Raw genomic sequence first — 15759 nt, forward strand, 5'->3', positions numbered from 1 at the left:
GTTGGTTGACTTTTATTCCAGGCTACTGATTTGCATCCTGCTGACATCAATGGCAAAGCTGATCCTTATGTTGTCATCAAACTGGGAAAGACAGATATCAAAGACAAGGAGAATTACATCTCTAAACAGCTGAACCCAGTCTTTGGAAAGTAAGAGATGCCCCTGGTGAATCAGAATGAGTGTTAAATACTACAGGATTACATGGAAGCCAGTTAAGGCATTTAGATATTATTTATGTACTTAAAAAAACAAGTTACTAGATGTTACTATGAAAAATAGGAGCACATATGCAATGGCATGGGCTTAATGAACTAACTTTAGTGCAGCTGAATCCTGAATCCTCCAAGTCTTTGTTTTCATTTATAGTTCTACATTTTCTTGCTCTTTTTAGCCATCAACATACCTCAGGTACAAAGTTTCTTTGAAATAGTCAAAGGATGTCTTCTAGGTTTCTCCATAACACTCTCTTCAATGGAAAACTTTATCCCATTTGCTGTTGTTCGTGTTTTCTCCCATGTAGATCCTTTGACATTGAGGCTACTTTCCCCATGGAATCCATGTTGACAGTGGCTATTTATGATTGGGACTTGGTGGGCTCGGATGATCTGATTGGTGAGACAAAGATAGATCTGGAGAACCGGTACTACAGCAAGCATAGAGCAACATGTGGCATTTCTTGGACCTATGCTCTGTAAGAATTTTTAACTTTCTCATTATTTTAAAATGTTGAAATAATGTTCTAATGATTGTCCCAAAAGCCAGCCCTTTCTCACCCAAATTATGGGTCTACTTTTTAATAAGAAAGTACCAGGATAAAAACTCACCCCCAAACCTATCTCTTCAATCTTTGGAAAGATATACAGTAAATCACATCCCTGATTTCCAAACCTGCCCATGTCTTAGGAAGTCTTGTAGATAAGACTGGCATATGAATATTTTAAGAAACAAACATATAACATTTTTAGGAATAAAGGAAGTTTTTTTCACCAAGTCATGCTCTTAGATTATTCTAACACTGACTGCTCATGATAGATAGAGGGAACAGAGCTTAATGCAAAACCTAATAGGATTTTGGCATAGGTGCCCTAATTCAACAGCTATAGCACTTCCTTTGTATGTTGGATCCGTTAACTGTATCCCCTCTATCAGCCATGTGTGGTCAGCTGACATAAGATGCAAGTAAGAACAGTGTTTCAGATCTAGATATAGCCCACCTGTTTAAGATGATCTCATTTGTATATCAAAAAATACATTCCAGGGTCATAAATCATTCTTCCACTTACCAATGCAATATACTAAAACAGCATCCTGATTTTAAAAGAGCATCTGTTAAAAGTGGGATTACACCTTTGTGAAGTTACAGGCCCGAGGACTTGATCTGAAAATCTTACATTTCTCTCCACAGCCATGGATACAATATGTGGCGAGATCCTCAAAAGCCTAGCCAAATCCTATCCAAGCTTTGTAAAGAAGGTAAAGCTGAGGGTCCCCACTATGGCCCTGGAGGCAGGGTGAAGGTGACCAATCGAGTCTTCACTGGTCCCACTGAAGTGGAGGATGAAAATGGTAAATCTTGAAAATCAAAGCACTTTAATGATGTATGAGTTTATTAAGCATAACCTTGTATTATTTTATAACCAAATTTGTTATTATAGTGTAAAAATATTGACTTTAGAAATTGACATAGAATTCAGAATCCTGAGAATCAATGTTTTATCTTCCAAAAATCAAAGTCCTCACTCTCATGGCTGTAAAATGTCCACAATTATTAAAGAAATGTTAAAATTGAGAATGAGAATGAGCGGTAATTTGAATTGTGAAGATAACTTTCTGTTCCTCACTTTGCCTTCTTTCTCCTCTGGTAATAAATAAATAAAATTAAGTTATTCAAAACAAGCAAAATTATACTGATTTACTTAATTTTCAGAAAATGTATGTGAAAACATTCCATTAATCTTAACACAAAATTTGGCTTACTTTACTTGAACCCCATTATTCAAACACCATTCTGCTAATATAATCCTTTACTGTGGTATATTTAATTGTATTTGGCTCTCATGGAGTAGTTGGTACCTTAGCCAGAGTCTATTTGGATAAGGCATGCAATAAATAGATAACCAACCAACCTTGTTGCATTCTTTCATTGCCACCATTGCTGTGTTCTCTATGCTTGCAGGTCAGAAAAGGCAGACAGATGAACATCTGGCACTAACTGTGTTGCACCACTGGGAGGAAATTCCCCGTGTGGGCTGCAAATTAGTGCCTGAGCATGTGGAAACAAGGCCATTGCTGAACCCAGACAAGCCAGGCATTGAGCAGGTACGTAGCAATATTGTTGTCTGCACATAAACTGTTCTGTTGGCCTGACACATCAATTTATCTACATTCTGCTACAACTTCTGTTTGTATCTTATACTCTTTCTTATAAAGTCTAAATATAGCATTACACTAAAGAAGACACTTTCTGCATAAGTTTATGGCATTTCTTAACACATGTGAGTCTGATCAGATCACTGTTGACACAGTCATAAGATATTGTGATACTCATCATTTAAAAGGAGTTTCTAAAAAGCTTTGGAAAGAGTTTACCATTATAATTTTTTCTGCGCAGAGGTCCACACTGGTTGTAGCCCTTTCTTTTTTTCATTTGTAAATGAAATTTATTGAGTCAATATTAAAACTGTCTCCTTTTATGGGCTTTAGGACTGGTCACAACATAAGACTTGTAGGCTTGAACTTGGGAGGAGGTGTACGGTCCTTTTAGATTTAAATGGGCGCAGTTCTTCATCCTGCATAACTAACACATTAGAGATGCTTCACATAAAGCTTGGACAGGAGTTGAAGTTACTCATTTCAGAGCTTCTCAAAGTGCACTACTAACAAATTTTGGATGGCACATTTCTTAATAGCTTTTTCCTTAGAGATGCAAAGGACATCATTCTATAGGCTGGAAATGTCCTTGATCCTTCTTGGCACAGCTACTATTCCTTCTTGTTCTTTTCATTTTGATACTGGGAAGGTGAAAGAGCTTAGTAACCCTTTAGAAAAACAGTTTTCCTAGTGCTAATCAGCTGGGCAGAAGGAGAGTCCACTGTCTAGCTCATTAGTAGACTAACATTGCAACCGTTCAGTGGCAAAAAGGTGGGAATTAGGAGTGTGAACTTGGTTACTGGTAATAAGTTTCTCTGAAAGTACACATGTGTCCAGGAGCCACCAGTTGATTGACTAGACTGATAGAATATGAGTGACTACTTATTACTGCCTCTAAGTTCTGAAGCAATGTATCTCTGAATGCTAATTGCTGGACTGAGAAAGCAATAAAGGAGGGATGTTCCCTTTGAATTCAGCTTATGTACTTCAAAGAAGTGTCCCATTGTTCATAATTCAAAATGAATCACCTGGCTAATCTCATGTTTATAAAATATTGGGATGAACAGGAGTCTACAATAGATAAGATAAACAAAGAAGCATGGAGCCTGGAAATGGAAGCCAGTGGTAAGAGGCTAAACTTGGGGGCATCAGGAACCAATAACTGGGTCTTTCCAATATTGCAGGGACGGCTGGAGTTATGGGTGGACATGTTCCCGATGGACATGCCGGCACCAGGCCCTGCCATTGACATCTCACCAAGGAAACCAAAGAAGTAATGCCTTGCCCTAGTTTGGGTGAGGGGGGTGGGATTCTACTTGGAAAGTCCTATGTCTGATGGGGTCAGTGCATGCTGGAAAAACAAGAAATCTTCCAGGTGCAAAAGGATGAGTAATGTATGACTGCAACTGAGGAGAGGGAGAGGGAGAGGGAGAGGGAGGGAGGGAGGGAGAGAGAGAGAGAGAGAAAGAGAGAGAAGAGAAAGTTGTAATTGAAAATCAATGTTTTTTTATATAATTGGATGGATGGTGAAAAACATGTTTATAGCATTTTAAAAACTGATTCTGTAGGAAAAGATGCATTTCCCAGGAAAAGATGCATTTGGTTTAAGAAATTACCACATATACAATATGAATCCCTGCCTATAACTCAAAGCACTGCTTTGAGTTCAGATGTGAAGTTCTGCAAGTCCTTGGAGATGACTTTTCTGATGGAACAAGACAGATTAATTGTCATACTTCACATATATAAATTCAGCCTTTTCTTCTATCCATTAAAGTGGCTCCAACCTTTGTTCAAGCTTGCTCATGAGCCAGAAAAAAAAAAGTTAATGCTTTAATGAATCCTTTATTAAAGTTAAGGCAACTCTTAAATAGCCATATTTTTTTCAGGAAAGCTAAACATGGTCATTGATTCATGAATTGCATTTGATTCATTAATTGCAAATGAATAAACAAGTTATTCTAAACATTTTAGAGGCATGGACAATACTAAATAATAAAGAATAAGTGGAATTCATCTTTTATCACCATTTTTGGAAGCTGCAGAGGGCAGTTTTCTTCAGGCTTTTCTTGATGGGTTATCTATGAGCATCTGATTGTTACTGTTGGAAACATGTTACCTTAGACAAATTTTGGATGGGAATTCTTCAGGACTTCTTGAGCTGACTACTCAAAAGTCCTATACATATTTATACAGAGCATCATTATTACTAAACATATGAGAAAGTTAAGATGACCATGTAGCTCTGTATCTTTCTGACAGTCTCATCTTAGACTGTTACATGAAAGTTATCTCTGTACAGATTAATAAGGAGACAGTGTTAGTAAGAATTACTTTTTCTCCCAGTTGCCCATCTTAAGCTTTGGTGGGAAATTACGCTGTCTTGGAACATCTCAAAAACAAAACAGATTGGGTCAAGGCATGAGAATTTGAACCTTACCTTGTTAGAGACTGGGTTATGGACAAAATCAATAGGATTTCATTTGGTCCACACCCTATTCTGACTAACACAGAATAGCAAACCCTTATTTGATAGCAAATCCTCTATCAATGTTGCCAAACACATACTGGCCTGTCCTTAATCATTAAAAGCAAATTTGGATTGAAAGGATATCTGCTGTTTCTTTGGACAGTAGGGGGTGAACATCACTTTGAATTTGAGGAGTCCCAGTGGATGCTTTTCATCTCCAGTTATAAGCCCAAAACAATTGAAATGGAAACTAAACAAGCCCAAGATATAATGGCCTTGTTCAAGCAGCTCAAATCTTCCTGGGTGGGAGTGGATGTCTTAAAAGTATATGCACATCATTTTTATTGGCAACCTTATACCCTCAAAATCCACCTCTATCCTTCCTCCCCTCTGCTCACCCCTGTCTCCCTTCCTTCCTCCTTGCCAGATATGAACTTAGAGTAATAATCTGGAACACTGATGAGGTAGTCCTGGAGGACGATGATTACTTCACTGGCGAGAAATCCAGTGACATTTTTGTCCGGGGGTACGTACATGCTGCCCCTCAGGGCCAGCTGGGTATTCTGTGTGTGAGCTTCCTGTGATTTTGGTGCTGCTTGTCTCTCAGATCTCTGCAGAGGATGGCTGATTGTTTCATAGGCAAAGCATCTGCTCTGTGCAGGCAGCAGTAATGGATACTTTGCTTCTCTGTTCTGCCCTTTTCTTCTGTTCTCTGTGTTTTTGTTCTTGTGTGCTACTGTCTGCTGTGCGTGATAGCTAGGTGTGAACTTTTGGCAATTCCTGGGAACATCAGTAGGGTTATCTTGAAAATGATGAAGTCAGATATAGTAAGGAGCTATTGATCAAGAGTTATTATTCAGCCCATCCAAGAGGCAGGACTATTTGAACAAGAGAAAGCACAGAGAAGTTTACTTTTGATCCTTTGTAATTCCTGTGGTGGAGGCACCACCATTTAGATCTGCCTAGTGTACCTCCCTAGTTTTCCATAAAGAACTCCATAAAGTTCCATCAGTTCTACCAATACAATAGGGAGGTACAAGTATTGATAGAGCTGAAGAACTGCTTTCAAAGCAATTTCCCCTAGCAAAATAAAGTCTGTGGTGAACTAGGAGCATTCTGGACCATCAAACAGTATTTTTATTATTTTGACTTCTTTTGTTTCCCATCTATTAATAGTCTCTTTACAAAGTATTGTTTCATATGTCCAACTACATTATGTGCACAAGTGTTTGGAAAATCTGTGCCTCGTAGAGTATTACCTGCCAAAAAAATGAAACTGCCTGATGGTCCCCAAGCAAGGAACCCTTGATTTATTTTATTAAGTATACACCAATCTCTCTTATGTGGCCTTGGAGCTCTGACATAGTTTCACTGGTTTGATCAGAACATTGTTGTGCACATGAGTGGAGAGAAAACAATGGATCTCATAATGATAAGGCAACCAGTGGCTTATACAGAAAAGAAAACAATTGAACATCATTTTGACATGTAGCCCCCTTCTTCTACTTATGGACCATCAGGAGGGGCATTTTCATTCACATTTGTGTGGAACTGTCAGTCATACTTAGGCCTGGGCCAGCAGGAAACACTGGAAGCAGAATCTCTTGCAAGTCAGGATCTAAGATAAGGAATGTAGTCAAAGAGATGTCAAAGAGGAGGGAGGGAGAAGCCTAGAAGAAGCATGAGACCTGTCTGATAAGCTAATGCCAGTGAAACAAAAAAAATCCTGCGACTGATCATTAGTTTCAGCTGCTATGAGATACCTTCATATGAAGAAGCAGTGATCAGAAACATCTAAAACAACAGTAGAAAACTAAGTGGGCATATCCAGAATGTTTCTGTTAGCTAAGCAAATGATTTAGTATAAACTGTTCTGCAAAATATCTAAGTAACTCAGAAGCAACTCATGGGCTGATCCTGGAAGAATAGTATTCTCTTTTTCCTTGATCCTTCTTGTGGTAGATCATCACAAAAGGCACCAAAATAAGCAGCTTTTGACTCTTAGTCTTAGGTGGTTCTAAAAAGGACAAAAACAACACAAAGCAGTAATGGGTTATGTACTCAATGCTATTTAGAGTTTTTTTTCTACTTAAAAAACATTCCTCTTAGTAATTTTGGATTTTCTCTTCCATATTTGCATAGCCCAAGGCATGTCCAGACATCAGTCAGTTGTTGTACAGCAGAATAGTTTGAAGATTTCTGTCTGTGGAATTCATGATTGTGCAAAGATTCAATTGTTAGAGGGCAGGCGAATCATGTGCCTTCCATTCAAGATATATCCTAACATTTCATAGATGTAGTTTGACACCTTCCCAATTAGATATACTTTTGCCAAACCCCACAGTCTAAGCTATATATACTGTATGTCTAGGAATGAGTTGTATGGTATATGTAAAGGGTGATTTTCTTCTTTCTGGTTGAATGTGGAGTGTTCTTGTCTTCTGTCTTTCTGCATGCTTTGGGAAATTGAAGTGGTAGAATGGGTGTTCTGCTTTTTGTGAAGCACAATTCTCAGTCAAGAGGCAGAGTCCTGGCTTGGCAAGGAGATTGTGCAGATGGGAACATTGAACAAGGATGGCTTGCTTCTCTATTGCATGCTTTGGAGGATGGGAAGAGCATTTTGGACAATCATTTGGGGACATGTGTAGGCAAAGCTTCTTATTTGAGCAGAAACAATCTCACCCCAATGGAACGATCAACCTCACAGAGGACATGGTCTATTTTCAGCTGTATCAAGCAGAATCATTCAAATGCTCAGCATGAAACTCCTGGGAAAATCTATGAAATAATTTTGGTTTAATGGCAGAATTTCCTGATATTTGACTGTCTTTTCTGAAAACCATCATAACACTGGTAATAAAGGCAACATTTCAAGGCTAAAGCTGCCTTCATTCAGAGTCATCCAAAGTATTCTCTGGATCACTTGGACTTCTAAAGTTCATGACTGCTACATTTTGAGGTCTTTGTCACTACTTTTTTCACTTATAACATGGAGTCATACTCAAGGAGAAAACTTTCTAGTTTAGTGCTCCTCAGTCTGTTTCACCTCTGTGAGATAGGTCAAATCAGGAAACAGATACTTCAGAGATTACAGGAATGCTACTCTACTGTTGTAGGGTATAATAAGAGAATATTAAAAAAAATTGAATTTCTTTCTTACACTTTCCATTTAATCATGATTATGATTTTTTCTCCCTTTATGGCTCACCTGTTCCTTCATTACAGTTATATCTATTTTCCTTTGTTCCTTTTAAAAGTATTTGGTTTGCATTAGTCATTGCCCATTAATCTGCTGGCTGCGAATGATGGGACTTGCAGTCCAACCCATACAGGGTACTACATTGGAAGTAGATTCACTCCACTCCTCATGGTCTCTTCTGTCTTCCTGCAAACAAAGTTCTCCATCTTCCAAAACTATATTTTGTCATCTCTCTACACTGCTGATTAAGTTGGCCCAGAATGAACAATCATTCAATGATTTCACTGTTTTTTTTTCCCAATCTCATCCTTTCTTCTGACCAACTTCCTTGTTTTTGTTCATGCAGGTGGCTGAAGGGCCAGCAAGAAGACAAACAGGATACTGATGTCCACTACCATTCACTGACAGGAGAGGGCAATTTCAATTGGCGCTACATCTTTCCTTTCGACTATCTTGCAGCTGAAGAAAAGATTGTAATTTCTAAAAAAGAGTCTATGTTCTCCTGGGATGAAACTGAATACAAGATTCCAGCCCGACTCACATTACAAGTGTGGGATGCTGATCACTTTTCTGCTGATGACTTCCTCGGTATGTTGGAGGACTTGATTGCTGATCAGATTTAACTTCTGGAAGGCAGATGTTCCCTGGATCAGAAATACAGCTGAAACTGAAGATGGGCTGGCATAGGGGATGATGGATAATCCTCTCAGGAATAAGAAATAAGCAGAGTTTAAGACTGTGGGATGTCATCAGTAATTTGTTTTATTAAACTGCACCAATTAAAATGAAGATGACATGCATTAATCTGAGACTCATTAATTTTAGTATTTTGGAATCTTCCTTTAAAAATTGAAGTGGGCCTTATAAATCCCATGTTCCTTTTCAATTTAAAAGTGGAGCCAAAAATACTTTGTTGTTGTTGTTAATTGCGAAGTCGTGTCCGACCCATCGCGACCCCATGGACAACATTCCTCCAGGTCTTCCTGTCCTCCACCATCTTCTGGAGTCCATTTAAATTCACACTTACTGCTTCAGTGACTCCATCCAGCCATCTCATTCTCTGTCGTCCCCTTCTTCTATTGCCCTCAATCTTTCCCAGCATTAGGCTCTTCTCCAGTGAATCCTTCCTTCTCATTAGGTGGCCAAAGTACTTGAGTTTCAACTTCAGGATCTGGCCTTCTAAAGAGCAGTCGGGGTTGATCTCTTCTAGGACTGACCGGTTTGAACGCCTTGCAGTCCAAGGGACTCGCAGGAGTCTTCTCCAGCACCACAGTTCAAAGGCCTCAATTCTTTTGCGCTCAGCCTTTCTTATGGTCCAACTTTCACAGCCATACATTGCAACTGGGAAAATCATGGCCTGGACTATGTAAAATACTTAGAATATTATAATATTTTGATTTATCTCTAGCAGTCCTTGTCTCACAGCTAAGAGAATCTTCAATATTTCTCTCTTCTCTTCCTACTCCCATAGGAGGCATTGAGCTTGACCTGAACCGCTTCCCACGTGGTGCTAAGACAGCCAAGCAGTGCAGCATGGAGCTGGGAACTGGTGAAATAGAGGTGCCCATAATCTCTATCTTCAAGCAGAAGAGGGTGAAGGGCTGGTGGCCCTTTTTGACTCGAAACGAGAACGATGAAATGGAGATGACGGTAATGTTGGTGGGGGAGGCCTGCCGTTGCTGTTTAAAGGAGAAATAGATTCCGTAAAACCTAGAGCCAAGACAATTGGAAAAAGATTATTTTAGATTGTGGGAGTAAGAGGGAAAGTCCTTAAACAAGCCCACAAAAATGGTGGGAAATTATGGGATAAGCAATAGCTCACAAAGACAACTCACACAGGATAGATGAAGGAATGGAGCATTCCTTGGATTGTGTGGCTTTAATAATAATAATAACTTTATAATAACTCAGTGCTTCCTTCCAATTCTTCATGTTGATGGGTAGGTGTTAGGGATGAATATGGTAGAGAGATGAGCTTGCTGGAGACACGGGTAAAAAGGGTAAAAATACCTTAAGTCCACAATAAACAGATAGCATTTGTAAGTGGCTCAGACATTTCCTAATTCACAAAAATATAAGAAAGGGGAGGAGGTGCCTAATAAGACTTGCAAGATTTGGTGTCAGTGCTACTAGGTAGATCAGACCAAGACATAATCTCCACAGGAAGGATAAAACTAATTTTATTGAGAAGGGCTCTATTAATAGAATTTTACAAGTGCCATTGTGCTGTATCTCCTTCCTTTTCTGTAATTATATTTCTGTGATAACATATAATATATATTATATAATATATACTATATTATATTTCTGTGAATTAGCCAGGTGTCTGAGCCACTTATTAATGCTTTCTGTTGATTGTACACTTAAGAGATGTTCACCCTTTGTTGCTTTAGTACTAGAGCTCAGATATTTAAGAACATGTGAGGTTGGCCTCAACCCTCCTATCTTTTCGTAAGGGCCTAAAGACATGGCTTTGTCAGTCAGCTTGGGGCCCCAGTGGGGGAAGAACGCAATGAGTAATAACATATCTCAACTCACCCCACTCCACACCCACCCTCCTCATGTGTCTTTGATTTTAATGTTTGATTTTAACTGTTTATATTTTAGCTTAGATGTAACTGTAAGCTCACCATAGTTACTCTATGGTAAGATAGGCAGCCTATAAATTTTATAAATAAATAAATAATAAATATTTCCATCAAGATCATTTCCATACTCCACAAATGTCTACACAATATTTCCATCAAGATCATTTCCATACTCTACAAATGTCTGCACAATATCCCACTTACCACACAAACGCACTTGTATCTTTATCTTATCTAAAAAGAGAGCCTTGTTCATTCTGAAGGTAACCCTATCTGTGATCTTTTGATCCCCTGCAGGGTAAAGTGGAAGCTGAGCTTCATTTACTGACAGCTGAGGAAGCTGAGAAATGTCCAGCTGGATTGGCGCGTAATGAGCCAGATCCATTAGAAAAACCCAAGTGAGTGTATGGGAAAGGATGATGGGGGCAGGGATATCCAAGCAGATTGATACCCTGTGGGGATATTGAATTGGGAAGGTCATGGGAGAGTTTACAAACACATGGGATTATGGCAGCAAGCAAAATTAGACTGCCGTCACCCATTTTTCTCCATGACTCCATTCAGTTTTCCTGTCTTTCTCTTACTTATATGTTTTTGGCCTCTCTCTTCTCCTTGCCCCACCCTGCCCTAGCCGCCCAGATACCAGCTTCATCTGGTTCCTGAACCCTCTCAAGTCCATCCGCTACTTTATCTGGCATACCTATCGTTGGCTTCTGCTGAAAATCCTTCTCCTCGTTCTCTTGCTCCTTATGGTTGGCCTCTTCCTTTACTCTATGCCTGGCTATCTGGTCAAGAAACTTCTTGGGGCCTGAGTAGGCTTCCTTCTTTGCCGAGGGTATTTCTTTTTTTCCACCTATTCATGCTTACAGTATCATTTAATGCCACAATAAATCCATTGTAAATGTAGGCAAGCTGAAATGAGAAGGACAGTAGATAGCTTGCAAATTATAATACTGCCATTCCCCAAATTAGAATGCATGTTCTTTTGTCCAAATGAGTGAGGGTTTGCTAATATTGATTGAGTGGTTTTGACATGTTTAGAGAGAGTTTTCCTGATGATTGTATCAGATCACTGCAGAATAGAATCTTAGGCTTGAAAACAAGCCATGGAATTGAATTCCAACCCTAAGCATTCATGTAAATAAAATTCTTGGTGAGGAGAAAAGGAAATTCAGAAAACCTCTAGTTGACAAAAATCCCCAGAAAACCTGAGTAGTAGTCCACTACACTCTTCCAAATGGCTGAGTCTTGTGTTATGAAAATTGCATCCCAACATCCTGTCAAGGAATTATGGATGACAAGCTGCTTTATTAGGGCTTCTGAAGCAAGACTGCATAAGATAAAACCTTTTTTGTTAGTTTGGCATTAATGAATAGTGGCCACCAAGTCTGGATAGTTTCTAACCTTTGTACCATACCTTAACTGATACAAAAGGATTTGTCAAGTATCTGGTGAGTGATGAATAAGGCCTGTTGTGCTTGATTTAGCCTCTCATCAAGAATCTTTTTGTGCCATCAGGCCAACAATAGGATAAATGAGAAGGTTCCAAATCTTATTTTGGTAGCTTTGACATATTTAAAAAAGCAATTTTCTACTGAACAGTGGGTATTCTTGGGATGGTAAGTTGTAGACCAAAGTTGAATGAATCATCTCAAAGAACAATTATTCTCATTAAGCTTAGACAATTTCTTTTTCCTTTTCAGTCGCCCAGACACATCCTTCATCTGGTTCCTGAACCCACTCAAGTCTATCAGATACCTCATTTGTACCCGTTACAAATGGCTCATTATCAAGATTATTCTGGCCCTTCTACTTCTCATCATGGTGGCCCTTTTCCTTTACTCCATGCCTGGTTATATGGTCAAGAAGCTTCTGGGAGCATGAGACAGCTGCCCTATTCTCCCATTTCAAAGCTGAGTGTCAGCAACAACCTTTCATTTCTGTTTGATGGCTTCCATGTGTATTTTTGGACCTTTTGGGGGAGGGATTTTGGAAGCAGGAGGAGTCAGAATCAGAATTGCTTTATTGTTTTTTTATGACTTGAAAAAGGGAAAGTGTCCTTCCTTCCCAAAGTTCACTGTAAGTTCTCTTTTCAGCTGTTTCCTCCAGTCTCTTCAACAACTTAATGCCTTCCCTCCCACATTTATTTGTTGTTGCCTCAATTTCAGTGTCCTCCGTGAATGAATTAATCTTAAATGGAATTACCTTGACAACCATAATTCCATTTTGTGTGGACTGCATTTATCCCATCTCTCCCTTCTTTCTTTGTTATTGTTTTCTCCCTTTGCTGATGTCACAAAGTATGTCTCCCCAAAAAGCTGAAATTTCAAAGGATTCCTGTTCATATTAGATTTGGAGTGATCGGCTACTTAAGAAATCTTGGCATATTTTCTTGGAATCTGATGCTGCAGTTTCCCCTTATTAAGAAAAGAGATTGCCCCTGCTTCCCTGACTGTGTAACAGTTTATTGCAATGGAAAGTGGGAAAGCTTGCCCTTCCAAGGTTTTGCATGAAAACAGCTAACAGATTCTTAGCTTCAGGCAACTAAACAAGATAAGCATTTTGTTTTGTCAGAGTGTGTAAAGTAATGGCAAGAGTGTGAACTGCAATGGCCCCAAGCTATGGGTTCAGTTCAGATAATAGGCAAATTATTATTTTCCTCATTTTAGTTCCTTCTTTACAATTTGTTGTGAGGTGCATGTTATACCAAAACAAACTAAAATTGACACACTTTAAGACCTAATTGTTAAATAAAAAGAGCATGCAGTTTGTGCTTAATCCTGAAACATTCAATGCTTTAAAAATATCCTAGAATCATTACAGAAACGTTGCTTGGATATTCACCTGTGTACACATTTATACTCCATTAATGCAATTGGGAAATAAAAGAATTTCCATTTTTTTAGATGACCATTATAATGGGATTGGTTGTGATCTTTAGACAGGGTTTTTTATATTTTCCAGTTGGAACAACTGGGAAATCAAGCTTTGAAGAAGAACACAGTGGAAAGGCAATGTTTCATGGAAGGCCAAGAAGTTCTTTTGAACTTCTAATTATCGGGTACAAAGCTGGGTAAACAGCTGCATTTTACGGTATGTAATTTATCAGGAAGTAGAATCAGTTGCTGAGACAAATAACATCCAGAATAAGGAGTATGGTGAAGCTGAGGAACATGTTATAATGTCATATCCTATTTTAATGGCAAATTATATCATTTTGAAGTATGGGTCAGCTAGTGAGGCCATCTGCATAGGATGAGGGCAGGAAGGATGGAGTGAAATATCCAGCTTGGCCTATTAAACTCAGACTATGTTGTAGGAATGTAGGTAATACCAAGTGATACAGAAGGATAACTAACATGGGCAGTTCACGTTATTATTTAATAAAACTGGGTAATCTTTTCAAAGCTCATACATATTTAGTTCAATCTATCCTCCCATACACATTCAGTCCTCTCCAACAGAGAGGATCGTTTAAGAGCTTCTTTCTTAATTCAACAGTCCAGTGCTCATAAGCATCAACTCTTTAATATGAACACACTAAGATGCTGTTCATCTTATTCTCATTCTACCTGATCATTAACCTATTGTCCCTACTAGGGTTGGTATCCGTTCCTAACCATTATGGCACCAAAATGCTGAATTGTGTGTGATGGTACAAATTCTGTCACTTTGTACTTGCATCATGCATTGGAGCGTGCAGGCTGTGATGTCACAACCACATTTTATCACATGCTACCCTGCCCCCATGCCTGGTACCTAGGAGACATAATGTGTATGTCAAGTGTGAATGTGGATTTTAGATCACTAACACATTTTCTTGCAAGCAATTGCAGAAGCATGCGGGGGAGGGGGGCAGCTACAACTCTTTCTAGTTCCTAATGATAAATTATAACTGTTAGTCTTGCATAATGATTTAGATACCTCTCCCAAACATATGCTCGATACTATACCATACTATAGTATCATAAGGCAGTGGTCCCCAACCTTTTTGACACCATGGACTGGGTTTTTTTTGGGGGGGGGATGGTTTCAGTTTCGCTCACCGTTCAACTCCAGCTGTGTGATCTGGTTCCTAACAGGACATAGACCGGTACTGGTCCATGGCCCAAGGGTTGGGGATCCCTTCATAAGGGGCCTGCAATAGCTAATACTAGCAAAAAATCTGACTTGTCAGGAGGCAAAGATAGCTTACAAGTTGGAAGGAGATGTGATGTCCTAGCTTTAATTTATCAGATTTCTAGGAAAAAAAATAGCACAATTGCACTGCCTTTTGGCTGCTCTCTCTCACAGCATAGCACAAGTGAAGTTTCTATATTTCATGCTTATTATTTTCTGGGTTGTGTGAAAACTGTTGATTTTATTTCCTTACAGTTGTGGTGGGGTGTCTGATATTGGTAGGGATATTTTTCTGTGCACTGTTAATATAGCATCTCTGGATTAAGAAAAAATCTGTAAATTCTTTAATAAAAATGGATCACTGAAAGCAACAGATTCCTATGTATAATAATGGCATAGGGGAGAAGCTGGGGAAAACTGCTGTATTCGTCAAGATGGAAAACTATACCTCTACTCTGCATCAGAAATGCAGTTCTAAATTAAGAATCCCACTTTTCTTTTACAATATCTTGTGCTCCTAGTCCTGATATCCTTAAATGTACATCCAAGCTTCAAAAGATGGCACACGATCTTTAGGAAAACAACAGCTCATTTCTTTATGTGAACTAGAATTTTCTGGAAATGCTCAGTTGAGTTTCTTTCCATGAACATCTTTGCCATGTAATCACATTCTGTGCTCTCTTACAATACGATTTCCAGGCACTTGGTCTTCCTCTTTTAATAGTCTTTCTTGAAATCTACCACATATCTGCACATTGCTATTATTTATAGGCTGTAAAGCACTAGATTATGACAACACACTTTCCACACACTAATGGGCATGGTAGAATGAAGCATCTCAAACTATATGGCTTAACGCAAGGGAAACACAGTCTCAGTCCTACGGGTACAGTATATATGTGTGTGTGTGTGTGTGTGTCTTCTTTTTTCTCAGTCAAAGCTGCTATTCAAGTTCATATTTAATGGTTCCTTGGGATTATATTTCAAATATTTCAGAATGCCAGAAGTTGCAA

General features: G+C 38.9%; 1 protein-coding gene across 11 annotated transcripts in view; it reads left to right on the top strand.

Annotated features, from left to right (window-relative positions):
- OTOF (otoferlin) overlaps positions 1-15152 on the top strand; it is a 164728-nt gene extending 149576 nt beyond the window's left edge. For 7 of the 11 annotated variants that reach the window (XM_039345994.1, XM_039345989.1, XM_039345992.1 and 4 more), the window contains 11 exons: positions 22-149; positions 521-691; positions 1406-1566; positions 2177-2319; positions 3555-3643; positions 5268-5366; positions 8386-8627; positions 9511-9689; positions 10925-11025; positions 11259-11462; positions 12331-12465. In XM_039345994.1, the coding sequence (XP_039201928.1) occupies positions 22-149; positions 521-691; positions 1406-1566; positions 2177-2319; positions 3555-3643; positions 5268-5366; positions 8386-8627; positions 9511-9689; positions 10925-11025; positions 11259-11439 (1494 nt within the window). In that variant the 3' untranslated portion in view covers positions 11440-11462; positions 12331-12465. Of the gene's footprint in view, positions 1-21; positions 150-520; positions 692-1405; positions 1567-2176; positions 2320-3554; positions 3644-5267; positions 5367-8385; positions 8628-9510; positions 9690-10924; positions 11026-11258; positions 11463-12330 lie in introns of those variants that run through there. The other 4 variants (XM_039345990.1, XM_039346001.1, XM_039346000.1 and 1 more) reach the window with 2 other exon arrangements.
- Positions 15153-15759: the final 607 nt, after the last annotated feature.

This window comes from Crotalus tigris, unplaced genomic scaffold (assembly GCF_016545835.1).
Source record: "Crotalus tigris isolate CLP2741 ecotype Arizona unplaced genomic scaffold, ASM1654583v1 scf7180000017987.690289119674:8195010, whole genome shotgun sequence".
Classification (NCBI taxonomy): domain Eukaryota; kingdom Metazoa; phylum Chordata; class Lepidosauria; order Squamata; family Viperidae; genus Crotalus; species Crotalus tigris.